The 15,228-nt window shown below is 39.1% G+C and overlaps 1 protein-coding gene across 5 annotated transcripts in view; it reads left to right on the top strand.

Moving 5' to 3' along the window:
• GLI3 (GLI family zinc finger 3) overlaps positions 1–15,228 on the top strand; it is a 138,273-nt gene that overhangs the window by 85,704 nt on the left and 37,341 nt on the right. For all 5 annotated transcript variants that reach the window (XM_072153335.1, XM_072153337.1, XM_072153336.1 and 2 more), the window contains 3 exons: positions 2,496–2,701; positions 5,293–5,445; positions 13,510–13,711. In XM_072153335.1, coding sequence (XP_072009436.1) covers positions 2,496–2,701; positions 5,293–5,445; positions 13,510–13,711 — 561 coding nt within the window. The remainder of the gene's footprint in view (positions 1–2,495; positions 2,702–5,292; positions 5,446–13,509; positions 13,712–15,228) is intronic.

Here is a 15,228-nt window from a genome sequence, read left to right as displayed (position 1 = left end):
GGAATAAAGGGGCCCACTTCTTTTTTTACCGCCTGCTTGAGTGCTGTTTTTTTGTTTTGCTACTTTTGGAGGACCTATGCCCCATTCTTTATAAAACTTGCACCCATCATCTTGTACCTATGGTTTGTGCTGTTTGGACTCTTTCCTAGTGTACTTTTATAATAACATAAAGAAACACAAGTCATAACTTGTCATCAAGTTTCAGCAGGACCAATGCATGCAATCTATCATATTGTAAAAATTAAGAAGAAATAAGTTTCACAGCAATGGTATAAAGTTCTTTGATGCTCATGTTTACATCAATATTCACTCTCAACTTTTGGCCTTTAAGAAAATCTTGTGAGAAGACATTAATTCCTTAGGGCAAAGAAATATCATGGAGAATAGCATCTATTATAGTGTCTTATAATCTACATGACGTAGTTGAGTCATTAGCACGCAACTTTGCAATAACCAGACTGTGAGCGGTGACCCTTTATTTCTTATTCTGTAGTTTGATGTGGAGTCATTAAGCTATTGCTTTATTCTTGGTGTTTGACGCACTCTTTAGGATATTGCTTAAGGCTTCCTCAAGTCTCAAGACATATTTTATACCTTTTACCACTCACAACCAATTTTTTTATTCATCTACTGAATCACCGATAATCAAGAAGAAAAATATTTTTAAAAGGGACCATTGAAGGCTTCTACAAGATGTACAAAGAGACTGATTTACATATTTACATTACTATTTGTAACTATTAACAAAGGGCAGGAACAGGTTAAGTGGGGAGAACAGATGTGGGAGCGAAGAAGATATGTATCTTCTATTGGTACTCTGTCCCACTCGTGCCCCAATGATGGTATGGGCACCCGAGTGTCGTACCTCAAAACTAACAATATAGAACCGATTTAACCCCTTCAGAGGAGAGGAAAGGAGGACGACAACTAAATGGAATAAAAAGTCTGATTTTTATTAGTAGCAACATTGAAATACAGCAACAGATCAAGTAAGGTGTGACAGTTCTTACCCAAAATGTTGAATGCACTGACCTCCAGAAGTCCAGAGTGGCCGCGTCCCCTGATCTGTCTGACTAATGTTATTATGGTATAATATAGTAACAAAACTATAAACATTCACCACTGTGTGATCAACAGGCAGACAACACATTTGGAGATATATCATCTAGTTCTTATTATATTTAAAAGACATATTAACCTTTCACCTCCAGGTCCAAATCCACCGCTTTTTTCCTCTGTGTACCACCAATACTTGTATTATCAACATTATTGCTGTTATTTCTTGTATTTTAATGTTGCTACTAATAAAAATCAGACTTTTTATTCCATTTAGTTGCTTTCATCCTTTCCTCTCCTTTGAAGGGGTAAAATCGGTTCCCTATTTTTAACTAACTATTTTAATTTGAGGTGAGAATAAAACAAAGTTGTTAAAGTTCCAGATGGAGTAGATAGCAGAGGAATGAGGGAAAAGAGACAAGTATCACAAGTATGACATGCACCATAGTTTTTTTTCATTGGCTCTAGAGCTCCCCCGGGAATTGCTTTGATCTGTGATTAAGATATGTTTCTGTCTAGCCTGGAAGTTATGGTAGAACTGCCTCTAACATTAGATTACAGTCTGCTGTGGTGACATCTGCCAATAGCAACTGTTACCATTATCAAAACACATCTTTTCCTATATAGAGGAGCCCCCTGTCTTCTCTCAAAATCTTAATTTTGGTAAAAATCAATTTTATACACCTTCAAAAACATACCTAATCCCCACCACCATGCATGATTTTTAGGAAGTGGTTGTTCTTGTTGTCTTTGGCTGTGTCCAGATATGCAGATAAGATTTTATTTTAGTTGGCTCTATAAATAATGTTAGCAGAACTTGCTGTTAAATGCTTATAGATTCCCCCCTACTCTCCATTGATGGCAGATTTGGGGGGGGGGGGGGGGGATTGATTGGGTGACTGTTATAGGTGTCTGTTCCTGTTCCGTTGCATGTTCCTCTCTGCCTATTTAGAACACCTGAATGCCTGGCAGATCCAATAAAATAAATAAAAGAAACCCAGGAAAAGACACTGAACTTCTTTGAAGACAAGTGCTGGTGTGTATGTGTGTTTCTATGGCTATGAATTAATAATCAAAATTGTCAAAATAAGCTGTTTTGCTTATCTTTTATGTATGGCTAAGGCAAGTAAGAGCACCGTTTTGTAAGTAAGAAAAACATCTCACATGTGTCCTACATAATTTGTGTGCCGATTGCTGAAACTTGTCATAGGATTCAGGAGCTCTTCTACATTTTCAGTGCTGAAAGTTGATGGCAAACAACTTGGGTTTTATGCTTTATGTTTTCACTGTCACTTTTATTCATCTCATGTCTCAGATATGTAAGTCATGAGATTACTAGCATTTCAAGACAATAGGTTATTGTGATACTGTATTCTGTATTTGTCAAAGCTATATGTATTCTTTATTAATTAGACCATTTTTTAAATCATCTTTTCTAGGCCTTCTGCATTAGCAAGCAGCCCAACTTATTCAGATCTTCCATTCATACGGATATCGCCGCATCGGAATCCTGCAACAGCTTCAGACTCCCCTTTCAGCCCTCCTCATCCTTACATTAATCCCTATATGGACTATATCAGATCTCTCCACAGCAGTCCTTCTCTTTCTATGATATCAGCAGCTCGTGGGCTCAGCCCTACGGATGGTAAGTTGGAATATGATGGAAAAATAGAAGCTTTGTAAATAACGGTAGCGTTACCTTGTGTATGTGGGCACTTCTGATGTTTTATCAGCTTAAAAAATGGTCTATGTAAAATCTTCCCACAATGTTTCTTTTTTTTTTTACACAGCAGTTATAGCTAATTTACTCTTCAGAAACCTAAAGCAAACAGCCAAAACTTAACTTGGATTTTAGCTTTAAGTAACTTAATCATAGTCACTGTCAATATGATCAGATCATAATCCCAGCCGAATGTTAAGATTTCACATTGGAAATGCATGGCTTTTAGATAACTATCGCACATGCATCAATTCCGTCTCTAGTTATGATAGGAATGATCAACATTGTATAAAATGAGTCACTATTAAACGCAAATCTGCTCCTGTTCAGCATGTGAAAGGCATCCCCAGTCTTTTCTGTGCCGCCTGCACGACAGCAAAGGACATGTCTTATCTATTAGACACCTTAATAAATTATAGAAGATAAGACAGGATGGTAGGAAATTGCTAACATTTCCTCTTCCACTAAACATCTTGCTTTCTGTCTTCTTGAAGCAAGCGATGCTACTGACGAGAACCTGCTGTGCGAGAACTGTTCTTCTTTTGTGCCTAAATGTGTAAATAAGATCAGTAATACTGAAACATAACTATATCACGGCTTTCACGTCATCTGTGATGTTTGCATTAACATATTAAAGAAAGATGAAGTGACTGAAGATACTGCTTGCTTTTATGTGAGTGTATGTCGCCAGCATGATGGTCCAAACGTTACCTAGCAAGAATAATCCAAATAAAGCATTAGTGATAGCTTCCAGAATATTAAATGTTTTAGTGTGATCTTAGAAATGTGTATGAAAATTCACCTTAAAAAGATTCTTCTTATAATACTGCAGGTCTGACCTCTGGGACCCCCAACAATTATAAGGTGGTCCCTGAGTATGCTTGTGAATGAAGCAATAGAGTGGATGCGGTGGATCCGCTCTTCTTGTAGCTTCTTATGCCCTTGTTTTTTTAAACAAAGGCTTTAAAAATTATGCAAATTAGCCATTGCTGTCAATTGAGCCCAGAGCCCCTCGGAGCTCATTTGCATAATTGTTGAAAGCCTTTTGTGGCAAAAACTAGGGTATAAGAAGCTAAAAGAAGGGCGGATCCTGCCAGAGGAGGCACACACCTGCATGTGAATGTGCTTGGTTTACAATCCTTCATCCTTATGGTAGATTTCCTTTAACATAGCACTCTGTGTTTAGATTTCTGTGTTTTTTTTTCATATTTTTTTTTTGAGGTTGAGGACAAATATTGAAGTAACTTGAAGTAAATACGGCTATAACCAGAAAGAATGAGCACAACTTATATTAGAAAATTATTTTTTCAAGAATTATTCTCATAGTGTAAAGTCATAATGTATTGCTAGGCTTTACAATAACTTTGTAATTGTGAGCTCTAAGACCCTAAGCAATTTGAGATAAATAGCCTCACAGTCACCTGGTTGTGAGGGAAAGTCAGTCAAAACCAACACACCATATTTTTGTCCAGCCAAGGGGAACTGAAGTACCATGGTGGTTAATATTGTTAAAGGGTTTTCCCTCAAAGACAAGATTCTTAAAAATTCTCAGGATAACAAAAAAATAACATATTCCAACCTGTCAGCCCTGGCGAACACAATTTCAGTTGCCCCTGGATCCGACCGTAAATCTTTTGACTTTAGGGTCTGGAAGACATATTGGGGCCGATTTATTTACCCGGTCCTGTCGCTATCCAGCGGCGCGTTCTCAGTCGAGGATTCGGGTCTCCCGGCGATTCACTAAGGTAGTGCACCCGATGTCCACCAGGTGTCGCTGCTGCGCTGAAGTCCGCAGGAGTTCACGATCCTATCCTGGGTGCAGGTAAGTGCGTGTCAAGCAGACACTTTTTTTTTTTTTAATTCTGTGGTTTTGCAGAATCCATTGGGTTTTTCGACGGCCACGCCCCCCGATTTGCACTGCGTGAAAGCCGGCACCGATGCACCATAATCTGATCTCGTGCACCAAAATCCCAGAGCAATTCAGGGAAAAAACGGTGCAAATCCAAAGGCAAAACGCCGATATCCAGCAGGTGTCGCTGCTCTGCCGAAGTCCGGCGGAGTCCACCTTCTTCTTCCCGTTGCATGTAAGTGCTAATCTTGCGACACAATTCTTTTTAAAAATTCTGCAGTTTTATCGAATCCGCCGGGTTGTCTGACGGCCATGTCCCCCGATTCCCCGGGGACCGATGCAACACAATCCGATCGCTTGCGCCAAAATCCTGAGCAATCTGGCGCAAATCTGAAATATTCGGGAAACCCGACGAAAGTGCAGCGTTTGGACCCTTAGTAAATGAGCCCCAATGTGTCTGCTTAGAGAGTCACTCTCTGAGTGAAACTGACTAAAATGATAAAATACAGGGTTAAAAAGGATCTTTACTGTGCAAACGCAACTAGTGGATTGATATTTGAGAATTTTCTTTCGTGGGCAAACCCTTTTTAGTTTCAAGCTGTTTCTGTGAATGTTATGAAACAACTTTGAAAAACTTTGACTTTTACCTGCTTAATGTATCTTTCAGTTCCACATGCTGGTGTGAGCCCTGCTGAATATTACCAACATATGGCCCTGCTTGCAGGACAGCGTAGCCCATATGCTGATATCATCACTTCCCCAGCAACTCCAGGTGCTGGAGCCACAGCCCTGCATATGGAGTATCTTCATGCAATGGAAAGTAAGTCATGTCCTGTACACTAATGTTATGTGGTGTTAAGTATAGAAAACACTGTCCTGTGGTCAAAATTGGTGCATATTTAGTTCTTCTAGGAGAGAACATGCTGTATAACATGTTTTATGAAAATACAGTGGTATATGCTGTAAAAAAGCATCTTAGACATCCATCTAACACATTCGTCTTAGGATGTGCCTGACACAGATCGTTACCTATAATAGAATATTTTTTTCTGAAAGTGGTTAACATGTTGACATAACATGTGACCGCTGCAGCCAACCATTGACTGCAGAGATGATGTGCGGGCACTGATGACAATGATCACATGCAATGTCAACACATCATTACTGCAGAAACAAGTTCAGAGACAGACAAGGGGTCATATCATGAGTATTCCTGTTTGGGCTGATTTAAAAACGTTCTTAATCTTGGTGAACCCTTTTAACATCAGTTTTACTTGTGTGGTATTCAGAGAAATAGAGTCATCACAAAACTTTTCACTACACATTTGCCCAGTTCTTTTTCTGGGATTATATCCAACGTCAAACAACTTCTTGAATAGACCTTGTAAGAACATCAAAGAGAGAAGGGGAAATTTTCAAATATGCTTTCTTGTGCTCTTCTTATTAGACATTTCCAGCTAAGACATTTATCTTGCTGTTGAGTAGCACTGGGAAGCACAGGGAAATGTTGTGTTTAATCTTAAATTCTTTTGGCCTTAGCAATGGCAGTTTGGCACGGATACAGTTATGTACTGCACTAGGAAATGTTTGTCGTCTTATTCTTCTGATAGTCCATAGAGAAAAAACATGCATAGAAGTTATAGCGGCATAAAATAATACATTACTTACAAATCCTTCAAGCTTTGGGCTTAGAAGGAGGTTTAGAATTCAGTTCTTAATGACATAATGGGGCAGATTTACTTACCCGGTCTGTTCGCGATCCAGCGGCGCGTTCTCTGTGGTGGATTCGGGTCCGGCCGGGATTCATCAAGATAGTTCCTCCGCCGTCCACCAGGTGGCGCTGCTGCGCTGAAAAGCATCTGAACGCGCTGGAGTTCACCGGGCCGGACCAAGTGAAGGTAAGCGCGTCCCAAGCGACACATTTCTTTTTTAAAATGCGGCAGTTTTTCCGAATCCGTCGGGTTTTCGCTCGGCCACGCCCCCGATTTCCGTCGCGTGCATGCCAGCGCCGATGCGCCACAATCTGATCGCGTGCGCCAAAATCCCAGGGCAATACAGGGGAAATCGGCGCAAATTGGAAATATTCGGGTAACACGCTGGGAAAACGCGAATCGGGCCCTTAGTAAATGATCCCCAATGTGTCAGAAGGCCCATAGGGTATTCATGTCAGATACTAGCCAAAATATATACATAAAGTGCATCAATGAAATTGTAAAAAATGGAACCAAAATAATATTATTGGTATTATTAAAGCATAACTCTGAAGTTACTGGGCCTAAAATAGTTTTAGCAGAGCTAAAGAGAGCTATTGACAACAATTCCAGCAATATAAATATCATTCTGCTTCCTCCTAACCTAAGATCCAACCTGGTTTTTGTAAAATTCTCTTCAGCGTCTCCTGAAGTGGGTGTGCCCTTCCTGGTTGTGACATCAGTTAAGGAACTGAGGCCAGAGCAGCTTCACATAAGGCGGAGCTTTCCTATCATGCATTATTACTAGCAGCCCAGCCAATCAGGACACAGGATCATCTCCTCGGTGTTACTAGTGTAGAACACAGATGGGACCCTAACCTTACTGATAAATGTAATGTTATTTGTACATACTCACAACCATACTGACATGTATTACGCTCCATGCACACATTCGCATGAGCAGAGTTGTGCCATGAGCTGCAAACTGGCTAAAGAAGGAAACTGAGCGTCTGTGCCGCAATTCAGGACATGAATAGGACCTGGTGTGCAGGGAAGGCTCATGGATGATATTCGATACACACCAGATTATTAAACTGAGCAGCTGCAGGCAGAAGGTGAACTGTGTTTGGAAACCTATGAGCAGAATATAGACTGGACAGAGCAGACATGATGTAGCTGCTTCCTGTTATTACTGAACAGAGACGGAGGAGCACACTACATAGCCCCACTCTTCACCCTTTCCTAACCCCCTAGTTCTTTGCTTGTTCTAAGCAACCAAAATGCTTATCAGAAGGTAAAGAGGCTGGGGAGGGAGAAACAAGAGAATTAGCAGAGAAATAGCTGAAATAAGGATAGAATGTATATTGTAAAAATGTTAGTTTTCAGCTATTGCAGCTACAGGACCAACTTTATAAACTTTACAGTTACAGTTTAAACAGTTCTGAATAATATTTTCTTATGATTTTGTTGTAAATGGTTGTTAGCTGTTGCATGTGGAAAGTTCCATTGAAACAGCAAAGGGCCTTCAAAATAAGTAGCGTAACAGTGCATATCTGTCAAAATCCAAGTGGATTGTGACGCAGTATTTTAAAAATACCCTAACAGCACAATGGAAACAACACCCTACTACACAGTAACTTTATAGGGAATTCAACCATCTAACGAGATAGACTGATCAAAAGTTTTGTCTAAAATTGGCTGAAATTTAGTGAAATGGAGTATTTTAACTTAAACTTCTCTATGAATGACTAAAATTTATTGTATACTGTAATAGATGCAAATGAAATCTTAGATTTGTAAGCTAATATGTTGTACTTGTGGATTGTTTCATTTCTTCACCCCAGAGTAGTGTAACATTTCCTATAAAACATTTTTGTAGCTTAGAAGAGATCAATAAACCAGTACAGCCCATGAGGTTGCATGAATATGTCCACTCTTTGTCTGAGTACGACAGCAACGCTTACATTTAATGGGTCAGCTTTCGAGGAAGCTCATTAAAGAAGGGATTATTGAATAAATGTTAGACTAAACTATTTAACAAAGCAGACATAGAATGCCAGACTAGAGCAGACAGGAATCAAATGTCCAGCCAAAAAGTTTTTTTTCTCTTTCTTGCTGAACTATTATTATATCTATGGGTGGGAAAATTGCAAGTTTGAAAGTATTTAGTTTAGTAGCTTTGGTATCTACACTCAACAATATAAGAGAAATGCATTCTGTATAGCTATTATGGAGGAAACACATTTTTGTAAACAGAGAGTACTCATGACTATCAAAATACAAATAATAGGATTATTAGGATAATAAAAGATCATTAATATAAATAATAACAGAAGCCTAATAGATCAGTTTAAATGTCCATTGATTGCAAAGGACTTTAGTTGGCTCCTATTAGCGTCCATTTCCACCGCTTCCATTTTTTGGGGGGAAAGGGAAAAATTATTTTCCATCCCAAAAAGAAGCTTAAAGGAAATCAAGCACTTGAAAAAAAAGTGGTTTTAGCCGAGGTCTCTTAGGAACAGTTTGATCCACATTGATGACAAATCATTTTTTATGGCAGCGATAAATGCTGTTTTAAATAGAGGCTGATCACAGCCTGGAGAGCTTGAGAAGATCTCTGGCGCTCCTACATTACAAAATTGCATTAATGAAGCTTTAGTTTCAAAGAGAAGCTTATTGTAGCTTTTCACTCCTCTGAGGTTGTATAGGTCTTATAGCATATAGATACACATAGATAGGCAGAGATAGAAACACATGCTTGCATGGTCGTTTGTACCTTTATAAATAAGCAGTGGATTCCATTATAAATAAGCAGTGACTTCCTCAGAATTCTGTTAAAGCAAAGAACATAATATAGTGGTTAAAGGACATCTACCACCAGGATAAAGGATTGTAAACCAAGCACACTGACATGCTGGTGTGTGCCCCCTCTGACAGGATCCACTCTTCTTTAAGATTCATATGGCCTTGTTTTTAAGAAAAACAAAGTATGCAAATGAACCTGGGGGGCTCCAGGCTCCATCAACACTTATGGAGCCCGGAGTCCTTTGGGCTTATTTGTAGAATTTTAAAAGCCTTTGATTGTTAAAAAAAGGTATAAGAAGGTAAAAGAAGAGCACATCCTGCCAGAGGGGGCACACACCAGTATGTCAGTGTGCTTGGTTTACAATCCTTTATCCTGATGGTAGATTTCCTTAAAGGTGTAATAAAGTAATTAGCTGCAAGTTTCTTTACAGTGTGAGGATAAGATTTAACTTTTTGTATGGGAATATGTCCCTTATGGGCCAAGCATAACAATCTTTTATATTTTCAGTACATTTTCTTTTTAATAATGTTTGCAAATTCCTTCATACTACGTTTATTCTTCTATTTTGTCAATTAACAAATTCATAGAACAAAACAATCTAATTACATTTTGCACTTTCTGTTTTTATGACCCTGTCGAGTAGCTCTTTCTCTTTTGTAAGTTATTAATATGTCTTTTCCTTCATTTGTTATCATTTTGCCAGGTTTGTATTGTGTTACTGTACTGCACTCAATCTCCACTAATGCTAATTACAGTATTTGCCGGAACTGAGCTAATGACTAGAAAGACAAATTAAGTTGAAACAGCGAAAAAAACAAAAGCAGTTGACACAGTCTAGTTTTCCTCGCATGATGTGAATGTGTGTAGTCAGGTAATGGATGATGGGTGTTTTTATTTAGACAAAGGCTAGTGGGTAAACCAATTAAAATAATTTTCCTGCTCCGTAAATTAATTGTCATTAAGTTGGGCTTTCAATGTCCTATCATTTATCACATGAGGAAATGAAACCTTTCTCTGGCAGGCTTGAAGATCACATTTGACCTCAGTAATTCAAGAGAATACAAGTCTATGTGTATCTTTTAGGAAAGCATAGTACGGGAAATGTCATGGAAACCTAAAAAGATTGCTGTATATTAAATATCTACATGACATAATTTTCTCTTGTACAGTAAACTTTTAGAACACAGCGGGGGAGATTTATCAGAAGAGTCAGAGAACAGAACTGTTCTAGTTAGCCATGGCAACCAAGCAGATCTCAATCTTTCATTTTATAAACAGGTGTGGAAAAATGAAAACTGGGCTCCGATTGGTTGCCATGGGCAGCTTAAACAGTTCTGCTCTCAGACACTTCTAATAAATCTTCTTCGACATGTAATTTGTAGATCTGCTATCTGTTATACCCCAATTCTTAGGGCATTCATTCCATTCTGTACTGGCATTTTAAGTATGTGACCCCTTAGTTTGTTTTTTCATGTTAGTTTTAATGAATGATATGAAAGTGGGGCTTAGCATTTACTAGATTTTACATAGGTACCAACTGTCTTAAACAATGGCATGTTTCAGCTAAAAAAGAGAGTGTGGTTTATAAAAAAAAATCAGTAAGAACGTGTGCGGTTTTGGGACAGACCGAGGTCACATGCTGCCTTATTTTACCCACTTAAATGGGTATTCTCATCTGGGCACTCACATTCAGTTTTATCAATCTGCCATATGAAAACATTTCTTCAATTAGATGTCATTAAAAAAATGTTCCTGTGTGAAGATAATTTCTCATAAATGTAGCCATGTTGTACCTTAGAAACGAGATAGCTTCCTCGGATACGGCCACCTCAGATGGATTGAGAAACAAAAGGTTATTGTATATAAAATGTCCGGGAGTTACTACATGTCGCACAGCCACCCTGTGGTAATGATTGCTGAATCCTGGTGGACCGGCAGGACTTTTTTAGCGCATGTCTGGCCACTGCTGCCAGAGTGTGACGTGGTCGTATCCGAGGAAGCCATCTGGTTTCTAAGGGACAACATGACTACATTTATGAGAAATTATCTTCACACAGGAACATTTTTTTTAATAAACATCCAATTGAAGAAATGTTTACATAAGGCAAATGAATTTAATTAAATATAAATGCCTGGATGGTAATACCCCTTTAAATGTTGGGATATATGATCTCCCATTAAATATATAAAATATTTTAGCAGGTAAAAAAGGTGAATATTCTATTTCTGACTAAATATTATAAAACAAATAGTCTAGAATAGTCTTCTAGAAAAGTATATATATACATATATGGCACCAGGCATCACATGGGATCTAGGGTCTAAATATTCATTATAGATCCATAGATTTCCATAGATTTTATATTATACGAATTGTCAAAACTATACAGACAATAAACAATCGTGTATAATAGAGTTTCCACATCTCAAAATCCCAGTAAACCCTAAAGCAATTACATTTTTTGCCACCATACAAACACTAAAATAAAACAACATACAGACATGGGGGTTATTTACAAGATAGGTTCTGTAGGTGTGTTCTTAAAGAGAACGTGTCACCTTTAAAAATGGCACTAGGAGCTGCTTACTAAAGTAAGCAGCTCCTAGTGCTACAACAAACGCAGCATTGTTAGAGTGATAGCGTTACCGGAAACCTCCAATAACGCTAGCAGACACTGCCACGATGTACACTAGAAACGAGCGGTCCAGCATATTCATGAGGGGGCGGGATTAGGGGGCGATGACTGTCGAGCTTCATGTGGCCTATGGAATGGTTGGGGCAGTCCAGGGAGGAGGCAACACCTCGGACCGCCCCCTCATGAATACATCGGACCGCTTACATCACGGTCTGGCGGTTCTAGTGTACATTGTGGCAGTATCACAGTGTAACACTGCTGCATCTGTTGTAGCACTAGGAGCTGCTTACATAAGTGACGTTCTTACAGGTGACAGGTCCTCTTTATGTTGAATTTATATGCAACTGTATATTTTATAATTGTCACAAATTTTTTTTGTGTCTGTGAAATTAGGATTTTATAAATGTTGGTTTGCCTTAGGAACCAGGATTAATCTTAATTGCAGACCCCTCTGATAACTATTATAGCTATTTATTGTAGCCTGGGACTAAAGTACAGTGAATTACCAATTACCAGACGTCCGTTTGTAACTAGGGGTCGTCCGTAATTTGGGTGTTCTTAAGTAGGTGATCGCCTGTATAAGAATGACCTTTGGTGCCGTAAAAAAAAAAAACTGACTTTGCACGGCTGCCACAGTATTGGCATATGCTCTGCTCTCTATATCATGCTGCAGTCAGCACCTAACCAGAAAAACATTCAGATCATCCTGTGGCTTGCCATACACAGCAGATAAATGGTTTTCACTGAGGATAACTTGTGGTAATCTCCTTTTTAGCTGGAAGACTTTAATGGGGTTGAGTGCCGTGAGTGGATGAAACAGGTTCTTCACTGTCAACCTCTCTTTGAAAAGTGAGACTCGGAGCTTGAACAATTGATTTTGCAAACTTGTAATCTCATTCGGACCTGTTGTGGCAATTTTTCTCACACCCAAAAATTTTTTTTTACAAAAAAGTGTAAAAAAATTAAATAAAATCATTGACCTGAGTTTTTGAAGTCCACAGCATTTTGTTAACCCATTAACAAATTAACTTAATGTATTTTTCTTAATGCAATTATTTAATTACTTTAATTTTAGCTCTTAACAATATGCCAGCGGGACTCTCATTTTATGTTCAGCTTTGCTTTTTTACTTAGACAAGGAAAAACTAGGCGCAGACTTGTTGGTAACTCAGACCCAAGCAGCAGTGGCAGCAGCTCATCGCTTGTGGTGAATTAATGAATGGAATGTCGTAGCAGCCGTCAGATTCATAAATCACCAGAAATGAGAGGGCTAATACAGAGAAGTCTTATCCTTTTGTTTAGCAATTTATCATGCGCTTGCACATTAATAAACAATGCTCCCTTGAGGGAAGCTTTGGGAAGATACATTTTTCTTCCTAATTTTCCTCAATTGTAGCCAGTAGATCACAGGTGGAAAGTAACGGCACTTGTCAGGACTACTCGCTGGTGTGACCCACTGTAAAGCAAACGGGATGTGTGCACTGTAATAATAATATGTATTTACACATCACCTTTTACATCAATTCTTTAAGAGAAAATAGATCTGAACAACCCAATTTTTCAGCAGTTTGTGCAGCGATACATTTGTTCAACGCTTGAGGCTACAATTGACAAAATGTGGGCCACTGCTTTGACTATCCGTTATGGGGGAGCTGGTGAATGCATCTGGACCATCTCTGACAGACTGAAATGAATGTGCTGCTGTACTAAGATATACGGTAGTTAGTGGTAACATTTTCTTTTCTCTTCAGCTTCCAGGTTTCCCAGTCCTAGACTTACAGCCCGGCCGAGCAGGAAACGAACGCTGTCTATATCCCCACTCTCAGATCACAGCTTTGACCTTCAGACAATGATCAGAACATCTCCAAACTCTCTAGTTACCATTCTCAACAACTCACGTAGCAGCTCCTCAGCCAGTGGCTCTTATGGACATTTATCAGCAAGTGCAATAAGGTAAAGCCATCATCTAAGGACTTCTGGATTCTGCTCTTTACAGAAATATAACAATAGTTGAACTAAGGATTTGTCACGATTAAAGATTTGCGAATTATAGGGTCAGGTCCAAAAGCACAGTAATACCGTGCCATGTGCTTAGTGGCACAAAATTTACAGTCTCCATAGCTGTGCTCACATGACATAGATTTGGATTTAGTTATTTCTTTATTATATTACTATGTTGATGCAAATAAATATGTTGCTTTAGCAAAAGTAATTTATTCAGTTAAAGAAATAGGTGCAGTTATTGTAACTTCAGTCAAAGCTCTTTCTGGGTACATTGCACAGTTGTGACCGCTATCAGAATTTCCACAAAGTTTGGCTTTCATTATGAGGTCTGTAATGTTTAGTTTTATTATTATTCTATATTAGTTATGCTAGCGATTTGAGACTCCACATCTTATTAAAATTACTATGGAGTTCACTTCTTTCTACAACATATTGGAGACTTAAATGTTCCAGACACAAAGGAGCGGTGTCTTTGTTCCTTTGCTTGCATGCAGCGCTATTATTTTCTGTTGCATATTTGTCATGTACATGAAGCTAATCCTCTACACAGTGACCTAATAAGGAATAGAGCTATGACTCATTTTACATCACACCGGGAATAAAACACTATACAAGGCAAATAGCAGATTGACAGCACTAGAGACTTCCAGACGGCCTGACCTGCCAAATATAGGAAGAAACTACGGTACACCCAGAGGAAATGTACAACTCAATGCGAGAACTTAATGCGAGAACTGTTAAATGAATATTATGGAATGTCTATAATAAGTAATAGCAGTCTTTACAGAAACTTGTATGTTTGCATGACAGCACGCAAAATAAGCAACATTTTGACACATATTAAGGGAGATTTACCAAGTACAAGTCAACAAAAATTTGTGGCCACTAGCCACCTGGTTCTTTTTTACTTCACAACACCCCATAGCAGCGGCCACATATTTGGGCAACCCTTCAATAACTATGTTATAATAACTACTATTAATAGAGGAAAAAGTGTAGCACAGTAAACTGCTTTTTTTTACACTATTAATAACTGATGCATAACCGGAAGGTGAGGAAAGATCCATTATAGTCTATGGGGCATATTTATCAGGACCTCTGCGCAACGCCAGTGGCACAGAGGCCCTGAAATAATCGCAAATGCTAGCTTATTGCTAGCTTTTGTGATTATTTGCCCCGATCCACCACCAGTGCGGCGTGAAGGGGGGGGGCGTGGCCGGCCGGGGGCCCCCGCGCCTGCGCTCTCGCTGCTGCCGGCGACTTTTCATAGGCCCTGCCTGGCGTAGGATACACGCTACGCAGCCTCCCGCCCCGAGGTATCCCGCTGCGAACATGCAGCGGGTGGACTATCATACGCTGGCGCATGAGCGCCAGCGTATGATAAACATGCCCCTATGGGTTTCAGAAGGAGAATGGAAGATATTTTATTCACCTTCCGTTTTATGTTTTCATTAAGCTCTTCCTAA

This window comes from Engystomops pustulosus, chromosome 5 (genome assembly GCF_040894005.1).
Source record: "Engystomops pustulosus chromosome 5, aEngPut4.maternal, whole genome shotgun sequence".
NCBI lineage: Eukaryota > Metazoa > Chordata > Amphibia > Anura > Leptodactylidae > Engystomops > Engystomops pustulosus.
This window is presented reverse-complemented; position numbering and strand designations above follow the sequence as displayed.